This window comes from Cervus canadensis, chromosome X (genome assembly GCF_019320065.1).
Source record: "Cervus canadensis isolate Bull #8, Minnesota chromosome X, ASM1932006v1, whole genome shotgun sequence".
Classification (NCBI taxonomy): Eukaryota; Metazoa; Chordata; class Mammalia; order Artiodactyla; family Cervidae; genus Cervus; species Cervus canadensis.
In genome coordinates this window covers 132,421,188-132,440,883 of record NC_057419.1, presented here as the reverse complement: position 1 = coordinate 132,440,883, position 19,696 = coordinate 132,421,188, and the positions used below count along the sequence as shown (strand labels likewise).

Genomic DNA, 19,696 nt, shown 5'->3' with positions numbered 1-19,696 from the left:
CCTGGCAAAGAACAATATAGTACTGTTAAAATAGTGTACTTTTTGTCAGACACTCAAAAACTTTATTTAATTCAGTGTCAAACTTGTAGTAGGTCCAGTGACTATGTATTAGCAGATATGATTGCTCACCTAAATCAAACGCATTGAGTTAAAAATTAACATGGGAAAAAGGTAATATGTTTAGTAGAGGGAAAAAAGGGTAAAAATGAAAGTTATTATATACAGAATTATTATGCTGAACTTGGTTGAGTTTTCTTTACCAAAGCAATCTCCAAGTTAAACCTGTTTTTTTAACTTGTCTATTACATACACTGAATGTGTACTGATATTCTGTCGTTTGGCATTCAGTATCAGGAGATTGGCAAAGGTAATGCCTCAAATAAATTAGTGTGTATGATCTTTATAGAGTGTTTTTCTGTTTTAAATTAATTGGTAAATATTTATAAAAAGAAAAAAACTTCTTTAAAAAAATCTAGAAAAAGATTCATCCTTTAGTGTAGGTTTACTAGAGACTTAAGTTGTTTTTTTTTTTCTTAAGTGGAGTAATACCATGAAACTAATTTTTGTTAGGCCCCTCTCTGTTTTTAAAAGCACAGTCAGTATCCTACAAATGAAAGATACTGTCCCCCTTTTTAAAAATCATTTAATTTATTCCATTCATCACTTGGCTGGCCATCAAATTACAAAGCAAGGATGGAGCGTAAATCCTATTAAACATTCTGAAGCAGTGGGTTTATATGGATAGCCATATATAGTCATATAAGTCTTTTCTCATTCTAAAGATCATTTAGGATTTTATCCGTTAATATACTTGGTATTTTTAAGGTGCAATTTGTTGAGATTTTAAAAGTGGTTTTTGTTTTTCTTTTTGATAAATGCTAAGGAAGAATTTAATGTACAGAGTTAGCACAATTAAATATATGATGATCTTTATGTAATTTAAAATATCTTAAATACTGAATGAGTTTTTAATACAGTATTTTAAAATGTTATTGTTAAATTTTTTTCAAGGAGGACTTGCTGCGTTTAAAGAAACAGATGAGGGTATTCTGTCAAATTTGTCAGCATTACCTGACCAATGTGAATACTACTGTTAAAGAACAGGTTAGTAACTATTATAGATAGCCGTCTTTTGTAAGCAACCCTGAACAAATATTTGAAGTAATATAGAAAATTTAAGTAATACTAAAATTGGGCAAACTAGGAATATCTTGTATTTGTGTATATACCATGCTCAAAAAATAGATTAAGTAATATTAAGTCCATTTGGAGCATTATTGATTATTATCATATTGCAGTCATTCTGTGTTACTGTTTCTTTATGCCACACTTGGTAAACAAACCCATATATACAAAGTAGGTGTTTGCAGTTATGTAAGTTATTCCTGAAAGCAACAGGTATAGCAAGTCTGCCTCAGGGAGGTCAAGGTCCATCCGATTTTGTTATCTCTGAGAATATTATCAGATCTTGGCATTCCTGCCTGTCCTGATTCTATAAAGTTTTTTTTATTATGTGGACTCTGTCTGAAATAAAAATTTTAATCACGTCCCTGTCTTCAAAGTGTTACCTTCCCATCTCATATGCCCTCTTAATTCCAATCTTGCCAACTTTCTCATTCTGAAAATGCATTGTTACCTGGTGCCATGGGTAGTTTTCCCATCTGTAAAATAAATTCTGATCCTGGGACCAAGAGCCTATTTAGTTTTGAATTGTAACAATAAAGGACTTGGGACTTTAATTTTCTTCTCTACAATTCTGATAAGAGGTACAGAATTTTAGAAGGTATCAGTAGTAAAATGATTTTATAGTTAAAATCTTATAATAGAATTTTAATGAAGTAATGTATGTGTGTGTGTGCGCATGTACGTGCACTCAGTTGCTCAGTCATATCTGACTCTTGGCAACGCCATGGACTGTAGCCCGCCAGGGTCCTCTGTCCATGGGATTTTCCAGGCAAGAGTACTAGAGGGGATTAGCCATTTCCTCCTCCAGTGGATCTTCCCAACCCAGGGATCGAACCTGTGTCTCCTGCAGTGGCAGGCGGATTCTTTACCACTGCATCATCTGGGATGCCCTTTTAGTGAAGTATACACTGATCCAAACTTAATATGTGAACTATTGATATATTTTCATAGGCCACCAAGATATTCAGCTTAATATTCCTTATTTCACTTAATTCCTTATGGATTATTGTGTGTAATCTCCGTTATGTATAATCAGATTTTTAAGGCTTGGAGATTAACTATTTGGTTATTAAATAACCTGTGTATTACTATTCTTCCTAACAGCCTCCAGGGATATGTCCTGGTTAGCTCACAAGACCTGCCAGTTCACCTAATTAGTAAATGTCACCGTGCTTACCACTTTGTATACTTACTGTGTATGTTGCAAAAATTTGTAAACTCAAATATCCTGATAGGTATAAATTATTTCCGTAGTAGTAAAATGAGAGGAAGAGACCAAAAGAAGAGATAAAAGCATAAGAGGAAAAAAATAAATGTGGTTAGTTCCAAAAGGGCAAAGCTGTTATTAAGATCTGCTTTGCCTGGTGATTAGTTTGCAGGCCCATACTTGGTTATGTTTTTTCTACTTAATCACCACACATACTGACAATAAGATTTTGTGATCTCTCTTCTAAGAGATCTTCTAGGAGATATCCATCTTCTTGGTTTAAGTGTTTTTCTTCATAGAAGAAAAGAATGATATCAAGTTTATACATTCATATTTGAGAATATATATCGAGATATTGTGGTTTAGTGTGGGATTTGAAGTCAGAAGACATGCGATTGAGTTCTGACTGCATGTTTTGATGATATTAACATATTGTACAAATCACTTAAAAGTTACTGAAAATTAAAAAAAAGTTTGTGAAATTACCTTGCATTTAGTAGATCACAGTGCACATATCAGTAGTTATTGTTGCAAAAGTTTCATTCTTAAAGTCTTAGGAAAGTCTTACCAGTCATTGCTTTACCGAGTTTCAAATGCAGAGAGTGGGATTTTATTTCTATGTTAAATATGTAAGTTATTTGTGGCAGTTTGTGAAAAACTTTGGTTTATGGCATGCTATTCCCCCCCCTTTTTTTTTTTATAATAGGCCTTCACTATTCTATGTGATATTTTGATGATCTTCAGCCATCAGATTATGTCAGGAGGGCGCGACATGTTAGAGCCATTAGTTTACACCCCTGATTCTTCATTGCAGTCTGAGTTGCTCAGCTTTATTCTGGATCATGTCTTCATCGAACAGGATGATGACAATAACAGTGCAGGTAATTTTATTGCCATCTTTTTGTTAAATTTGTGTATCTACCATAAATCAAATTTAGCAACAGTATAAAATGTTATACTACTATTTCATATTTTATTCTTAAACATGAAAGGCAGGTACATTTTCCAGTGCATTTTGTATTCATTCCTTGTAACATAAAGACAATGAAATATCATTTCTCACTAGTTGTGAGTTTGTTTTTCTAATTTGTAGCTACCTACAGAACTGTATGAGTTAATTACATTGTGCAAAGTGACTAGTGTAGTGCCTGGGCATGTAGGTAGGTGATCAATAAAATTTACTTCACTTTCCCCTTAATCATTGGTAACGCCAATATTCAAGTAACTAGAGCAGAGAAAAAAATGTTAAAGTGACATTTTTGTTACATACTTTCATAGCATCATTTTTCTGTTAAAGTGTGAGGCAATACAGAATGTTACATGTAAACAGTCAGATGAACCTAGGTATTGTTACTGTTTGTACTCTGATTGCATACACGGATGCCTTACTTGGGCTTCCATCATAGCTCAATTGGTAAAGAATCTGCCTGCAGTGCAGGAGACCCGGGTTTGTTTCCTGGGTGGGGAAGGTCCCCTGGAGAATGAAATGGCAACCCACTCCAGTATTCTTGCCTGGAGATCTCTTGGACAGAGGAGCCTGGCAGGCTACAGTCTATGGGGCGCAAGAGTCGGACACAACTTGGCGACTAAACCACCACCACCATGCCTTACTGGAACAAGAAATTGTGGAAAAACAGATAACGTTTGGTGACTTCTTTCTGGGTTTTCAATTTGAAGTTAAGCCTGGAGGATATATAACATCAATATTTTGTTCTCAAGTATCACAAACTTAACTCGAACAGGATTGAGAAATCAGAATAGGCAAAACAGATGTAAAAAAATCCATGTATTAAAGTTTATATACTTAGAATTTTCCACTGTTCACTTTCAGCTCTTGTTTTAGTTATACTTTATTTTTAACATTCATTTGATATTTATTAGACAGCAGGCAGTATACTAAGATGCTGTGAATACTTTTTAAAAATAAGATATAGTCTTGTAAGAATTGAAGTAGAAAAGACATTTCTAAAGACAATTATCATGTAACTTGATAAATAGTAGAGACATGTACAAAGTGTTATGGACATTTAGAGAACGTTCTTACTGTTCTGTCAGAGTCAAAACACCATTGAAACAGGCTAACATCTGAAATGGATCCTAAAAGATGAGTTGGAGTTTTTAGAACTTCTATCAATAAACATATATTCCAAACACTGATACAAAATCAGTTTTTGTCTATGACCCTTTTGTTAGGTGCAGACTACCTCCAATTCATTTAGACCATAGGAAACAGGAATGAGAATAAGCTTGCCAATACTCCTGAATTTTCTGGGAGGTTCCTGGAATTACACTCTGCTTTACCTCCTTGGACTGTGTTTTTCTATTTACACTTTAAAAATGAAATGTATTCCAGTTCTATGGAAAAGAATAAAATATAACACATTTATATAGACCAACCACCAACATTTGTTAAATTTTGCCTTGTTTCAGATTTGTTTTTTAAAGGAATAAAATATAGATAAAAAAGAAGTCCTTGTTTGTATCCCTCCCCAATCCCCATTATTGTTTTTCCCTAGAAATAACTGCTATCTTGAATTTGGTGTTTATTGTGCCTTTGCATTTTAATTCTATTTTACCAAGAGTTTATGTGTCTTTTACGAAAATATTATTTATTTTCTGTTGCTAGCTTCCGCATAAATGGTATCATGTTGAACATTTAGTTTACATCTTGGTTTTTTGAATTAGCATTATTTTTGAAATTTATCAGTGTTGACATGTGGTTATAGTTTATTCATCCTGACTGCTGAATATTGTGTGATATGAATTAACCATATGTTATCCATTTTCATATTGACGAACATCTAGTTTTTTTTTTCCATTTTTTCCTTTATTATAAATAATATTGCAAAAATGTTTTTATAATTATCTCCTGAGCATATGTGCAGATGCTTTTCTAGTATACAGGCATACCTCCTTTTATTGCACGTTCATAGATAATGTGTAGTTTTACAAATTGAAGGCTTGTGACAACTTTGTATCAGGTAAGTCTATGGATGCCATTTTTCCAACATTTGTTCACTTCATGTTTTTATGTCATATTTTGGCAATTTTTGCACATTTCAGATTTTTCCCTTATTTATCATGGTGATTTGTGATCAGCGATCTTTGTTGTTACTGTTGCAATTTACATGAAAGCTTATATGATGATTAGCATTTTTTAGCAATGAAGTGTTTTTAAATTAAGGTACATACATGTTATTAGACATAATGCTATTCATTACTTAGTAAGACTTAGTATAGTATAAACATAACTCTTATATGAACTGGGAAACCAAAAAATTCATGTGATTCATCCTAGTGTGGTATTCACTTCATGGTGGTCTAATCAAACCTGCAGTATCTCTGAGGTGTGCTTGTGTATGCTGCTGCTGCTAAGTCACTTCAGTCGTGTCCGACTCTGTGTGATCCCATAGACGGCAGCCCACCAGGCTCCCCGTCCCTGGGATTCTCTAAGCAAGAACACGAGTGGGTTGCCATTTCCTTCTCCAATGTGTGAAAGTGAAAGTGAAGTTGCTCAGTCATGTTTCTTAGTGACCCCATGGACCGCAGCCTACCAGCCTCCTCCATCCATGGGATTTTCCAGGCAAGAGTACCGGAGTTGGGTGCCATTGCCTTCTCCGGTGCTTGTGTATACCTGAGTGGAATTGCTAGAGTATATAGTCTATGTGCATTTTAAACTTGACCACATGTTGCCAGATTATTCTCCAAAGTGGTTTTATTCTTTTACCCTCCCACCAGCAACATATGATAGTTTCCATTGCTTTTCATACTCATCTAACCCCTGATATTATAGACCCATGGTTATTTGATTTGTTAGCCCACATCATATTAGAAGGGGAGAGTAAAATAGGGAATGCTTCTAGAGGTGCTGACAACATATAATAATGGCAACTGACATCTATGAAAGGCCCAGTGTGTTAGATACTTCTCTAACATTCTTTAATCCCTACAGGAGAAAAAAGTAGCTAATTTTTGATAAGAAGTGAAGAAAACTTTCAAAAGGACTCAAAAAAAACTCTTAATATCTAAGTAACTTAGTCTGTAGGGGGAGTAAGTCTTACCTCCCTCCAGTTCCTGAGAGCAGTACCAAACAATGATTGGAACAGTATTGTATAGAAATCCATTTATAATCACAGAGTCATTAAGAAAAAGTTAGCTTGTATGTTCAATGTACTCTTTAAAAAGAATAAACAGTACATTTTAGGTTTCTAAGAAAATGACTTTGGCATTCTGGAATAGGCAATTTTGATAACAAACTTTTTGGATGATCTGTCTTAAATTCCTAGTCTCAACACTTGGTTTTTATTTACGAGCAATTATCAAGGATTATCAGAGGGTGAAGTAAATACTTTCTTAAAAAGAGTTCCTATTTTATACACAATATAAGTAATTTCATTTATAAAATTTGTCAAGAGAAAAATTCTTTGCATAGCTTTTTATGTAAAAGATGTCATCACAATTTTATTTACAGGATCAAATTGAAAATCCTTTGGCAATACTTGGTGGCTGTAGTCTGGCTTTCTCAACTATAAATTTGGAAATAATTTTGTCCTTTTGATAACTAAATATCAAAATCTCACATAATTAACCAGAGGAGAAATATGTGAAGTTCCCTTAGAAAAAATGACTTCTCGGCCAGTGTAACTGAATATCTGTAATATGTATAAAGGAAGTATCTGTCAATGGAAGTTGGGCTCTAGGTGAGGTGGGGTCATCTTTAGAAGGGATAGGACAATTTCTAAGGTTGTCTGCTCCTAGGGAAGAAAAGCCTTACCCAACAGATAGTGAATATGCAGGTCTCATTGTCAAACAACCCTATTAGGGAAGTAGATCAATGGGTTAGACATGCTTGTATGTTAGGCAAGCTTAGCCCAACTTCACTAAGCATCAGTTCCTTTGACTCACCCCACTTGTTCCTGTTCCATGTTCATCAAACAGCCTTCTGATTTGACATCACAAAAATTTTTTCTATTGGAATAAATGGGCTGGTCATTCATGAAGATATTGAGTGGTTATAATTTTATTTTATTTAAATGTTTTTTTCTTTATTTTTCACATTCTCCAAAATAAAAATAAAGTTATTTATATATATATATTGAAATAAAATACAGATGGCTAAATGTTTGAAACTTTTTCCCCCAGATGGTCAGCAGGAGGATGAAGCCAGTAAAATTGAAGCTCTGCACAAAAGGAGAAATTTACTTGCAGCATTTTGTAAGCTAATTGTATATACTGTGGTGGAGATGAATACAGCTGCAGATATCTTCAAGCAGTATATGAAGGTAAAATTGAAAAGTGGATAGCAAGATATTTTTATATTGCTTTTATGTTTGGTTACCATTGAATTTTTTAATAGTTAAGTTACTTTTGTAGTGTAAAAGAAATCTCTTAAAATATTTAACATTTTCAGTAACATTTTCTCATACCTCCACTCCTCTATGGATGGACATTTTGGGTTTATTGAGTTCATTTGTGTTTGGAATATTGCAAACAGCTTGTCTTAACTGTCACTTAATAGAAATTGCATTTGTGATTTAATTTAAAACAACAGAATGGTGTCACTCCCCTGCTTGATGTAACATAAAAAAATGTTCTAGGAGTTAGAGAATTAGATAATATAGTTTCAACTTGGTTACTATGCAGCTTGTGACCTTGATAACTCACTACCTTTTATATCCTGCCTTTCTTTATCTGTTGCACTGTGATAGTTAAAAGTTTCTTAAGCTCTGAAAATCTGACTAGGTTCACAGTAGGTTATTCACAAGCATCATAAATATAGGTGAGATTCTTTAACTTTTAAGTAGTAGTAGAAAGGATATTACTGATTGTACTAACAGAACGTGACTAAATATGGCATGATAATTTTTCTGTAATCCTTTTTCAAGTAAAATCTAATTATAAATGTAAAATTTTTAAGCCTTTGCTTTTACAGAATAAAATATGTAATACATTTATCAAAACCTAGTTAATTCTTCTTTGGAATAGTTTCCTAGGTGATAGAAGCCTTAATAAAGTACTTTGAAACTTATTTGGCATGATACTTGTTAGATTTTTTTTTTTAAACTGGTGGTTTTTGAAGTCACTTTGCAAGTTTTAAACTTTTAGACATAGGTATTCTAGATTAAAGTCAGTTTTGTTAGTCATGTAGGGGCGTGGTTATCCTGTTATCTCTGGTAGTTATGTAAAATCTTAAATTAGAATAAAAAATCATGTGCAGTGTGTGATTTAAATGCCACATACAGTAACTTTGGGGATTCCCTGGTGGCTTAGACAATAGAGTCTGGTCTGCCTGTAATGCAGGAGACCTGGATTCAATCTCTGGATCGGGAAGATCCCCGGGAGAAGGAAATGGCAACCCACTCCAGTATTCTTGCCTGGAAAATCCCATGGATGGAGGAGCCTGGCAGGCTACAGTCCATGGGGTCGCAAAGAGTCGGACACGACTGAGCAACTTCACTGCACAGTAACTTTTCTTTTAAATATTGTTAACAGACTGTTAGTTTCTATAAGGGAATTAATAAATTTGGAAACTGCTCATGAAATACATGCCATTAGCAATGAATAAGTTATGAAAGTAACTGTGATAATATTCATTGACTTAATATTAGGTTGGTGAAAAAGTAATTGCGGTTTCGGACCGTGAATTTTAAATCATTATATCTAAGCTCAAACACATATTAATCAAAATAGGAACCATTAGAGTCAACACATTTTTGCCAACGAGAAATAAGTTTGTTTATTCCTGTAGCATAAAAATCCATGCTTTGGGATTTGACGAACTCTTAGAAAGCATTTTCTGCCTCCTGCTGGTCGTGGAAGCGTTTTTCCTGCCAAAAATCGAGATGCTTGAAGAAGTGGTAGTCAGTTGGCAAGAGTTCAGGCGAATATGGTCGATGAGGCAAAACTTCATAGCCCAATTCATTCAATTTTTTTTTTATGCATTCAATTTTTGAGCTGTTGGTTGTGTGACGAGGGGTCAGGCATTGTCATGGAGAAGAATTGGGCCCTTTCTGTTGATCAGTGCCGGCTACAGGCGGTGCAGTTTTCAGTGCATCTCATCAGTTGCTGAGCATACTTCTCAGATGTGATGGTTTTGCCAGGATTCAGAAAGCTGTAGTGGATCAGACTGGCCACACACCACCAAACAGTGACCATGAATTTTTTGGTGCAAGTTTGGCTTTCAGAAGTGCTTCGGAGTGTCTCAGTCCAGCCACTGAGCTGGTCGTTGCTGTTTGTCTCATAAATCCACTTTTCATTGGATGTCACAATCTGATCAAGAAATGGTTTGTTGTTGTGTAGAATAAGAGAATACAATAGACACTTCAAAACGATGATTTTTTTGATTTTCAGTCAGCTCATGAGGCACCCACTTGTCGAGCTGTTTCATCTTTCCAATTTGCTTTCAATGCCAAATGACCATAGAATGGTCGATGTCGAGTTGTCGGGCAGCTTCTTGGGTAGTTGTAAAAGGATCAGCTTCGATGATGGCTCTCAATTGGTTGTTGTCAACTTCTGAAGGCCGGCCACTGTGCTCCTCATCTTCTAGGCTCTTGTCTTTGCAAAACTTCTTGAACTACCACTGCACTGTATATTGGTTCGCAGTTCCTGGGCCAGATGCATTGTTGATGTTGTGAGTTGTCTCCGCTGCTTCATGGCTTGTTTTGAACTTGAATAAGAAAATCGCTTGACTTTACTTTTTGTCTTAACATCATTTCCCTACTCTAAAATAAATATAAAATAAATGGCAAGTAACAACTCATTGGCAAAAATACACAAACTGAGAAATGTGCATTAAAATGATATATAACAACCACATTTATTTAAGAGTGTACTCTAATATCAAATAGCAAAGTTCAGAAGTGCAAAACCGCAGTTACTTTTGCACCAACCTAATAGTTCTGAAAATCTGAATACTTAATTATTTTTATACACTATACCTCCTTAAAATCAACTCTAGAACTTAATGTGAATTAGATCTTAACTGTCTGATATTTCTGAATTTACCAATGTTAGAGTTTGTGCTTAAAGATCATAAAGTTTCAGTAACATTCTTACATGTCTTTCAAGTCATAATTTTAGCCAAATACATTCTTGTAATATGTTTATGTGCCTAACCTAAAATTAGTCTTATTGTCCAACAGTTTTAAGAGACAAAGCTCTAATTTATTCAAATTTCTTTTCTAGTATTATAATGACTATGGTGATATCATCAAAGAAACAATGAGTAAAACGAGACAGATAGACAAAATTCAGTGTGCAAAGACCCTTATTCTCAGTTTGCAACAGGTAAGACATGAGTACCATGGTTAGGCTAACATAATAAGCACTTACTGGTTTTCAAGGTAACAGTCAAAAACTGGACGAAGGACGCAATAGATAGTTCGTAAAAGTGGAAATGGAAAATACACAGTCTCACTGGTAAACATTGAGCAAGTGAGATCATTTTTTTGCCTCTAGACTGGCAAGATTGGCAAAACCTATAGCTGCCTAAGATATGGGAGAAACAGGTTTTGTCAGCATTATATATTGGCTCAACCTTCCTGGTAGGCAGTTTGCCAATACGTGTCAAAATTTATAATGTGTATGTCATTGAGGCAGCAATTCTACTTTTAGAATTTTGTCCACAGTGGTAATAGGATAAGTTTGCAAAAATGAGTATACAAGATCGTACATTGCAAAGTTATTTATAATAGCAAGAAATTAGAAATAATCCAAATGTCAGTCAATAGGATATTAGATGAATATATTGTGTAGTACATCTCCACAGTGGCTATTGGGTAGCACTTAAAACTAGTGTAAGTTGATATTAATTTAAGATCTCTACCGTATTTGAGAATAAGAAGATTCCAGTATAGCATCACTATAAAATTGTGCCTATCTCTGTGTCCCTGGAGAAGGGAAAGGCTACCCACTCTAGTATTCTGGCCCGGAGAATTCCATGGACTGTATAGTCCATGGAGTTGCAAAGAGTCAGACTTGATTGAGTGACTTTCACTTTCACTGTGTCTGTTTGGAAAAAATAATCACCAAAATGTTAGCCGTGGTTAACTTGCTTTGGTAGGTTTCAGGTGAATTTTACTTTATTCTTTACCCATTTGCAGATGTATTTTAATGAGCACTTATCAATCATAGTGGAAATACACTAGTCATTTTCATTTTGGCAGTGGCATGGCAAGTTTAATTAGGCAAAAATCATTTGCTTAGTATTCTTTGGTCTGTCAAAACCAAATGCATGTAAATCATAACCAAACCCATTTCACTTTGATAAAGTTTCTTGCTTTTTAGAAACATAGGTGTGAAAGTTCTTAGCTTCATTTGCATATTGGATATTCTTTATTAAAAGATTTTAAAGGCTACATTTAAATAACTTTTGTTATAAAATAATAACTGTAGAAAGTTTACAAAGTATTTTAGGAAAACTAGAAAAAATATACCTTATCTTTAATTTTTTTCGCTTGACAATGTTTTCATTTTTAATCATCTTTCTAAAATCTTTTTAACACCTGTGTTAAATCTTATTTTATGAAAATAAAAAATGTGCATTCTGTCTTAATATCCTTAATTTTTCATATTAATAAATCCTAAACACTTTCATGCCATTAAATACTTTCCTCTGCTCTTTTTTGGCTGCTCTGTGTGGCATGTGGGATCTTAGGTCTCTTAGCAGGGATGGAATCCGTGCCCCCTGCGTTGGGAGTGTAGAGTCTTAACCACTGGCCTGCCAGGGAAGTCCTTCCTCTGCATTTTTAATGATTGTGTAGTATTCCATTTTATAGAGGGACTATAATTTAACCAAGAACTCTTGTTTGATGTTGGGGGTATTTTTTTGTTTGTTTGTTTGTTTTAAACAATTCTTTCCTTTATAAATAGCACTAAAACAAACATTTTTGTACCTATATATTGCACATAAATATTACTGTTATTCTTTTTGGATATAGTCTGATAATAACAATTGCTTAGTCAAAGAGCATGAAAATTCTAAAGCTTTTGCTACACATTGCCAGATTGCTGTGTAGAAAGAAAGGTTATCTCAGTTTATGTTCCCAGATCAGTGCCCATTGCACTGTATTCTTTTTTTAAAATTTACTTATTTTTAATTGAAGGATAATTGCAATATTGTATTGGTTTCTGCCACACATCATCATGCATCAGCCAGCCCTTCCTCTGAACCTCCCTTCACCTCCTACCCCATCCCACCCTCTAGGTTGTCCCAGAGCCTGGTTTGAGTTCCCTGAGTCACCCTGCAAACTCCCACTGGCTATCTTGAGTAGTAGCCATAACTACTATAGGAATGCACTGTATTCTTAAGTAGTAGCCATTATCTGTTAAAAAATCTTGGCAGTTTGATAGTTGAAAAAATTATATTTTGTTTTGCTTACTTTTTGATCCATCATTTAAGTGTCAATAAGAACATAGATGCCTAATAACTTAGTTGGTTTCCTTTTTATTTATATTTTTATATGCTATTATAATATCCAATTATAGTGACAGAAAAAAATTCTGTCATAACTAATCTAAGAAGTTTCTAATGTCAGTAATTACCTCTACTTTGAATATGTGAAGTGGTGCAATTTTGGGCATTTGTATCATATTTTAAAAAATCCATGCTTTAGAGTGAAGTATAATGCTTTATTTATAGAACATCAAGTATATATTAAATATAAAATATGATATTTTAAAATCAGTAATAATCTTTAATTATTAAAAACTTTAACATGCTTTCTTTCTTTCTTTCCAAACAGCTTTTTAATGAAATGATACAGGAAAATGGCTATAATTTTGATAGGTCATCCTCAACTTTTAGCGGCATTAAAGAACTTGCTCGACGTTTTGCTTTAACTTTTGGACTCGATCAGTTGAAAACTAGAGAGGCCATTGCTATGCTACACAAGTAATTTCCAAATTTTATTCAGCTTCTCTGTGTTTTAATCATGCAGGTTTTTTTGTATATTGCTTTTTTGTTTAGAATAACCAATTCAGTTGATGCCTTATTACTTGTTTGCAAATCTGTAGTGTATCTCCTTTCTTAAGAACCAGTTACAGTGCTGTCTCTGTTAACACATGAATTGGGACTAAAATACCTTTCGTAGAAAAGTCTTTGCTTTAATTAAAGCCATACAAAATCTTTATGAATTATGTGAAGAAAACATATATTTGTTAGGTATTATAAAATCTCTTGTAGCAGTTTTGTCATGATCTCATGTCTGGGTAGAAGAATTTGATTACTTTGTTTCAAGTTTCTGTTCTCTTCTATTACCTTTTCTCTTATTTTGAGCCACAGTCTTTATTTTATCTGCATGTTTTCTTTGCCTTATCAAAATTGGAAATCATCTGATTTTATTTTAGGCATGTAATTTAGTGATCAATTATACTTTTATGTATATTTTAGATCTCTAACATAACCAGTATGTGGATATTAATACCCTTTATGTCTTTATTGTGGATAAAGAGCCTTGCCTTTGGAAAGATCTAGAGGCTTGGGCTCTGTTTCATTGAAAGCTCTCTGTTTTGTGTCTTTTTAAAATTTGTATTGTTTACTTAGTTATGAAAGTGTTAAATGCCTCCTTTCAGAAATTATTCTGCTGTTTAAGTTAGTCCTATGCTTTCCTCAACTTTAATTTACTCCCACCCTTTTTCATTTGGCTCTGAAAGTTTCAGATTTCTTTTTATGCCTTTCAATACTTTGGTTGTGAATTTTAGGTAATACTTAAAGACCACACATGCAGTAATTATTCTGAGAAGTAATAGATTATTTACGTCATATATGTGTAATGTTGGGTAGTTGTCTTAATTAATAGAGGTATTTATTATTAAATAAATACAGGTAAAATTGGCCCCGAGTTGAGTATAATTTTTGAACTTTACTCTTTAGTGAGTCATTACAAATAGTCTGTAATCATTATTTTTAAGTTGATTTTATAGTTGATCTCCTTTATGTCTTGAAATATATAGAAAATGTAATGATCATTATGTGAAAGGATTTGGATTATTTTTTATGGAAAAGAAAACTGAGGGCAGAATGTAGATATGCCAGATCACATTTGTAATAAAGACCAGCTTGGGGGAGGGGAAGTGTCTATGTCTGTGTCTGTTTTGTTTTAAAGAACCAGGTAGGGTATGTGTATGTCTGTGTGTGTCTGTTCTGTTTCACAGAAAGTAACAGTTCAGAGTTCCTGGGCAGTCTGGTGTTTAGCACTTTCACTGCTAGGGCGGGAGCAACTAAGATCTACAATTAGTGTAGCATGCCTGCCCCCACCCCCACCCCCCCAACAAAAAACAAATTTAAAAAATCCACCCAAAACAAAATAACGGTGTCATAAAATGTAAATATATTTGCTCATTCTCTGTAGACTCCTTATTGTCCCTCTTCCTCGGATTAAACACACGAGAAAGGAAGCATCTTTTGTAGTGGAGTGAAGGTATAGAGAGAAATTTTCTAGGTTATTAAATTTTCTATTGTAGTTATTTAAATATTTATCTTTTTTGTTTTTGTTGCAGAGATGGCATAGAATTTGCTTTTAAAGAACCTAATCCACAAGGAGAGAGCCATCCACCTTTAAATTTGGCATTTCTTGATATTCTCAGTGAATTTTCTTCTAAACTACTCCGACAAGACAAAAGAACAGTGTATGTATTTACTAGAAATACTCTTAATTTTGCTTTGGAATTCTTAAAGATTTGTTATAATTGGTTTCTCTTTCAGATTTGTAGGATTTCATTAATGCACAAAAACTTTATGCTTCAGAAATTTTATAAATTAAAGATTACAACTATGTTTTATGCATAATATTACATTTTAATTCTATGAGTTCTTTTTACAGTGTAGCTGTATCTTTAAAGGTGTAACTGGAATGCTTTTTGTATTCTTATGAGTTCTTTGCTCAGCCTAACTAAGGAAGAAGCATTTAGCAGACAATAATATTGCTGATCCATCTGTGTCTTTGTCTGTGTCCTGAGCTGTGACTACACTGGAAAGTAGAAGTCTCCCTCTTTTATCTTCATACTTTAACTACAAGTCCTGTTCTCAACAGGCCATTTAAACAGAATACTTTTATGGTTTGGTCTTCTAAAATGATGACTTACATTCTAAGAGAGCCCAACAAGTGGAATTAAAGTCTCAAAATCTTCTTTCATCCCTTCCTCCCAGACCTCCCAACCCCGGGCTTTGAGGTATAAAAAGACAGAAAAATATGAATAACTCCTAGTATAAGTAATGTCTTCCTAAAGCCCACCAGTATTTTGCATTTAAAGATTATAGAGATCTTATATGAAATTCTAAAGCAGACAAAACTAATCTGTATTGATAGAATTCACCATAGTGGTACTTGTTGGAGTTGGAAAGACTGAATGGGAAAGGGGATACAGGGTACTTTCTGGGGTCATGGGAATATCCTGTATCTTGATAGGTGTATGGGTTACATGACTGCATTCATTTACAGAGGTGATCCAACTTTTAATTTCTGTGCACTTTATTATATATAAATTGATCCCAATTTAAAATTGCATTGAGGAATTCGTAGTCCAGTGGTTAGACTCTGTGCTTTCACTGCTGAGGGCCTGGATTCAATCCCTGCCTGGGAAACTAAGGTCCCCCAAGCTGCGTGATGGTAGGCAAAAAAATAATTGCATTGATACTATTAATTAGATAAATAAAAATTAAAACAATTAAATAATTTCTCACTTAGTAGATTAGCACAACTTTAAGAAGTCTGATAGTGCCAAGGATGTGGAGCAATAAAGACTTAAACATTGCTGGTACAAGACCACTTTGGAGATATCTGGTAGTATGTAGTAAAGTTTAAGATTCTCCCTACATCATGATCCAGTAATGCTGTTCAAAGGTAGATACATTAGAGGAACTCTTACACATATATGTAAAGAGAACTATAAATGATTTGATTGTTGGGGACTTCCCTGGCGGTCCAGTGATTAAGAATCCTGTTTCCAATGCAGGAGTCACAGGTTCTATCCCTTGTCAGGGAACTAAGATCCCACATGTGCTAATATGTTTAGTTGCTCAGTCGTGTCCAACTCTTTGTGACCCCATGTTCTGTAGCCCACCAGGCGCCTCTGTCCATGAGATTTTCCAGGCACGAATACTGGAGTGGGTTGCCATGCCCTCCTACAGGGGATCTTCCCAACCCAGGGATTAAACCCAGGTCTCCCACATTTATGGCCAAAAAGAAAAAAAAAATGACTGTTGCATTGTTTGAATAGGGGAAAGCGCAAAACTAAATATCTATCCACTAGAAAATGAGATCAATAAATTAATATACAATGGAATACTATACAGTGGTCAAAATTGTTAGATATTTTTAAGTAAATATAAATCCTTAATTTTATTAAAAGCCCATCTAATTGTTCTAATTTCTAGTAGTCCTACATGTCATATATGAAAGTAACTCAGTCGTGTCCGACTCTTTGCAACCCCATGGAGTATACAGTTCATGGAATTCTCCAGGCCAGGATACTGGAGTGGGTAGCCTTTCCCTTCTCCAGATGTCATGAATGACTTTTATTCTTAGTTCATTTGATTGAATTGGGATTGAAAAGATTCACACAATCCAATTGATCTACTTTAAAATTTTTTTCAAGTTTATTGAGCTGTAATTGGCAAATAAATTTGTAATGTATTGAAAGTGTACAACATGATTTCATATATGTTGTCTAAGGAGTCCCATAATCAAGTTAATTAATGTATTTATCACCTCACATTATTTACCCTTTTTTTGATCAGAACACTGAAGCTCTACTCCTTTAGCATATTTCAGTTATACAGTATTATATATTTACAAATATCATCAACCTTAACCACCATGTTACATATTAGATCCTGAGATCTCATTCATCTTTTCAAAATTGTTTTTCTGACTTCATGGAGATATAGTTGACATATAACACTGTGTAAGTTTGAGGTGTGCAACATGTTGATTTGATACACATATTGGAAAATGATTACCACCTTAGTGTTAGCTGATACCAGTCTTCCAAAATGGTTAGATTTTAAATTAAAGTGTTGTGTGCAAAAAGCTAAGTACAAAATGGTGCTGTGTTTTCAGACAAGTATTAAAACATTATAAATGGGGACAAAAACAGGAAATTCAGGTTAATGGCAACCTCTGTGGCTGGAAAGAGGCAAAAAGGCAATAGCATCAGAGAGGGCTACTTATCTGGAATATTCTTTTAGGCTATGTGGTGGATACATAGTTGTAAATCTCTCTACTAGTAAGTATATTTTGGCTCAGACTGCACATCTTGTCACAGACAGTTAATAGTTCTCTGACTGATAGCCAGCTTACAAAGGCCACGCTTTGAGGAGTACTGTACTACCATGTGTAGGGCTTCCCCAGTGGCTCAGCGGTAAAGACTCCTCCTGCAGTGTGGGAGACACAGGTTCGATCCTTGGATCCTTTCTCTCCTTATTTATGATACGGGGAGAATATCTCCCTCACGAGATTGTAAGAAGAAAGTTAAAGAGCCTAAGAGGAAAATGCCTAGCACACAGTAGTCACACAAATGTTAGTTGATTTTTAATTGCTATATTATATGTAAGTCATGGAATCCTTGTGATACTTGGATCCACGGATAGATGTATGACTTCCATTATGCTAAAAATATTTTGCAGGTAGGGACCATATCAGATTTACCTTTGCGTCTGTCCCCATTGCCTGAGACATAGATGCTCAACAAATAATAAACCAAAATGCTGTGAATTATTTCCTTTATTGTGAGAATCTTCATAGAGACAAAATTGTTCATCACTGTACTGATGAGGCTTAGAATAAGTAGTGAAGTAATATACCCACACTCACACAGCTAGGGGTTGGTAGAACTGGGACTAGAACTCAATGTAATCTTGTGTAATCTTTAAATACAATCCTCTTTCCAAAAATATGACTCAGATTTGTTCTTCTAACAGAGGACCTGTAAAGTTAGGATAGAACAGAGACATTTTGAGAAAGAGAACACTAATATCCTGCAGTTGTTAGTGGAATGCTTTCAGGAAATGTAGACCCATCAACCATTATTTTCATTCTCATTTACTTTTTATTTAACTCTAGTTAATCATTGTGTGTTCCATATTAATGTGTAAGCCTTAAGATTATTAGGAATAAGCAAAAAGAAAAAAAAAGCTATGGCAATTTAATGTATCAAAGCTAATGATTTCTACTCCTTTTTAAGGTATGTTTACTTGGAAAAGTTCATGACCTTTCAAATGTCACTCCGAAGAGAAGACGTGTGGCTTCCACTAATGTCATACCGAAATTCTTTGCTAGCTGGTGGTGATGATGACACCATGTCAGTTATTAGTGGAATTAGTAGTCGGGGGTCAACTGTGCGGAGTAAAAAATCCAAACCATCTACAGGGAAACGGAAAGTGGTTGAAGGCATGCAGCTCGCACTCAGTAAGCATATAGTTTATTTTCTTTATGTTTGTCCTTTATGTTTCCCATAGGTCACCGCCTTTTTAAATTCAAGGTATGTGTTGTTAAATGCACACTGTTTGCTCCAGTTATGTGTAAAATGTACTGTTTTAAGCATTTTGCATATGTGAATTTGATTCTTACAATTCTTTAGGTACATTCTTATTTTTCACTTGTAGGAAACTAGTACAGAGAAGTTGATTAACTTAGGTCACACTGATATTAAGTAGCAGAGCCAGGCAGTCTCACTCTTGAGCATCTACTTTTTTTTTTTTTTTTCCTGTATTAAATTTATTTAAGATACACACACGTCCCCTCCCTCTTAAACCTCCCTCCCACCCCATAGAGCATCTACTTTTAAATCACTGCACTATACTCTATGTATACGGATATGGACTCAATATGTTAGAACTAATCATTACCTAAGAGATCAGATCATCCAGTTTAAGTGGCGCAGCAGATTCAGAGAGGTTCCAACTTTGGAATTTCTATGAAGAGATCATTAATCATAAAGAATTTGATAGAAATACAAGTTGCTGTCTATAATCTTAGAGTTAAGAATATATTATGACGCTTGAATCTCTTGGACTCTTAGTACTCCAGGGTTGGTTCTTTATTTCCTTTCTTTAAGATACTTTAAACAAATTAGTATAGTTGCCAAAATTTGTTCCAGCTATTATTCCTGAGTAACGAACTACCCCCAAAACTTAAACGATATAACCGGGACATAATGTCTGGTGCTTTCACTAGGAATAAATACTCCAAGGCTGGGACTGGAATCATATGGAGACATCTTCACTTATAGATGTATCTGATGCTGACTGTCAGCTGGGACCTCAGCTAGATTGTCTGCCAGAACACCTTACATGTGACCTTTCCA

The 19,696-nt window shown here is 34.4% G+C and overlaps 1 protein-coding gene across 9 annotated transcripts in view; it reads left to right on the top strand.

The window, feature by feature from the left end:
* STAG2 (stromal antigen 2) overlaps nucleotides 1–19,696 on the top strand; it is a 127,583-nt gene that overhangs the window by 94,666 nt on the left and 13,221 nt on the right. For all 9 annotated transcript variants that reach the window (XM_043457665.1, XM_043457672.1, XM_043457667.1 and 6 more), the window contains 7 exons: nucleotides 1,012–1,104; nucleotides 3,099–3,273; nucleotides 7,535–7,674; nucleotides 10,577–10,678; nucleotides 13,135–13,283; nucleotides 14,891–15,019; nucleotides 18,575–18,798. In XM_043457665.1, coding sequence (XP_043313600.1) covers nucleotides 1,012–1,104; nucleotides 3,099–3,273; nucleotides 7,535–7,674; nucleotides 10,577–10,678; nucleotides 13,135–13,283; nucleotides 14,891–15,019; nucleotides 18,575–18,798 — 1,012 coding nt within the window. The remainder of the gene's footprint in view (nucleotides 1–1,011; nucleotides 1,105–3,098; nucleotides 3,274–7,534; nucleotides 7,675–10,576; nucleotides 10,679–13,134; nucleotides 13,284–14,890; nucleotides 15,020–18,574; nucleotides 18,799–19,696) is intronic.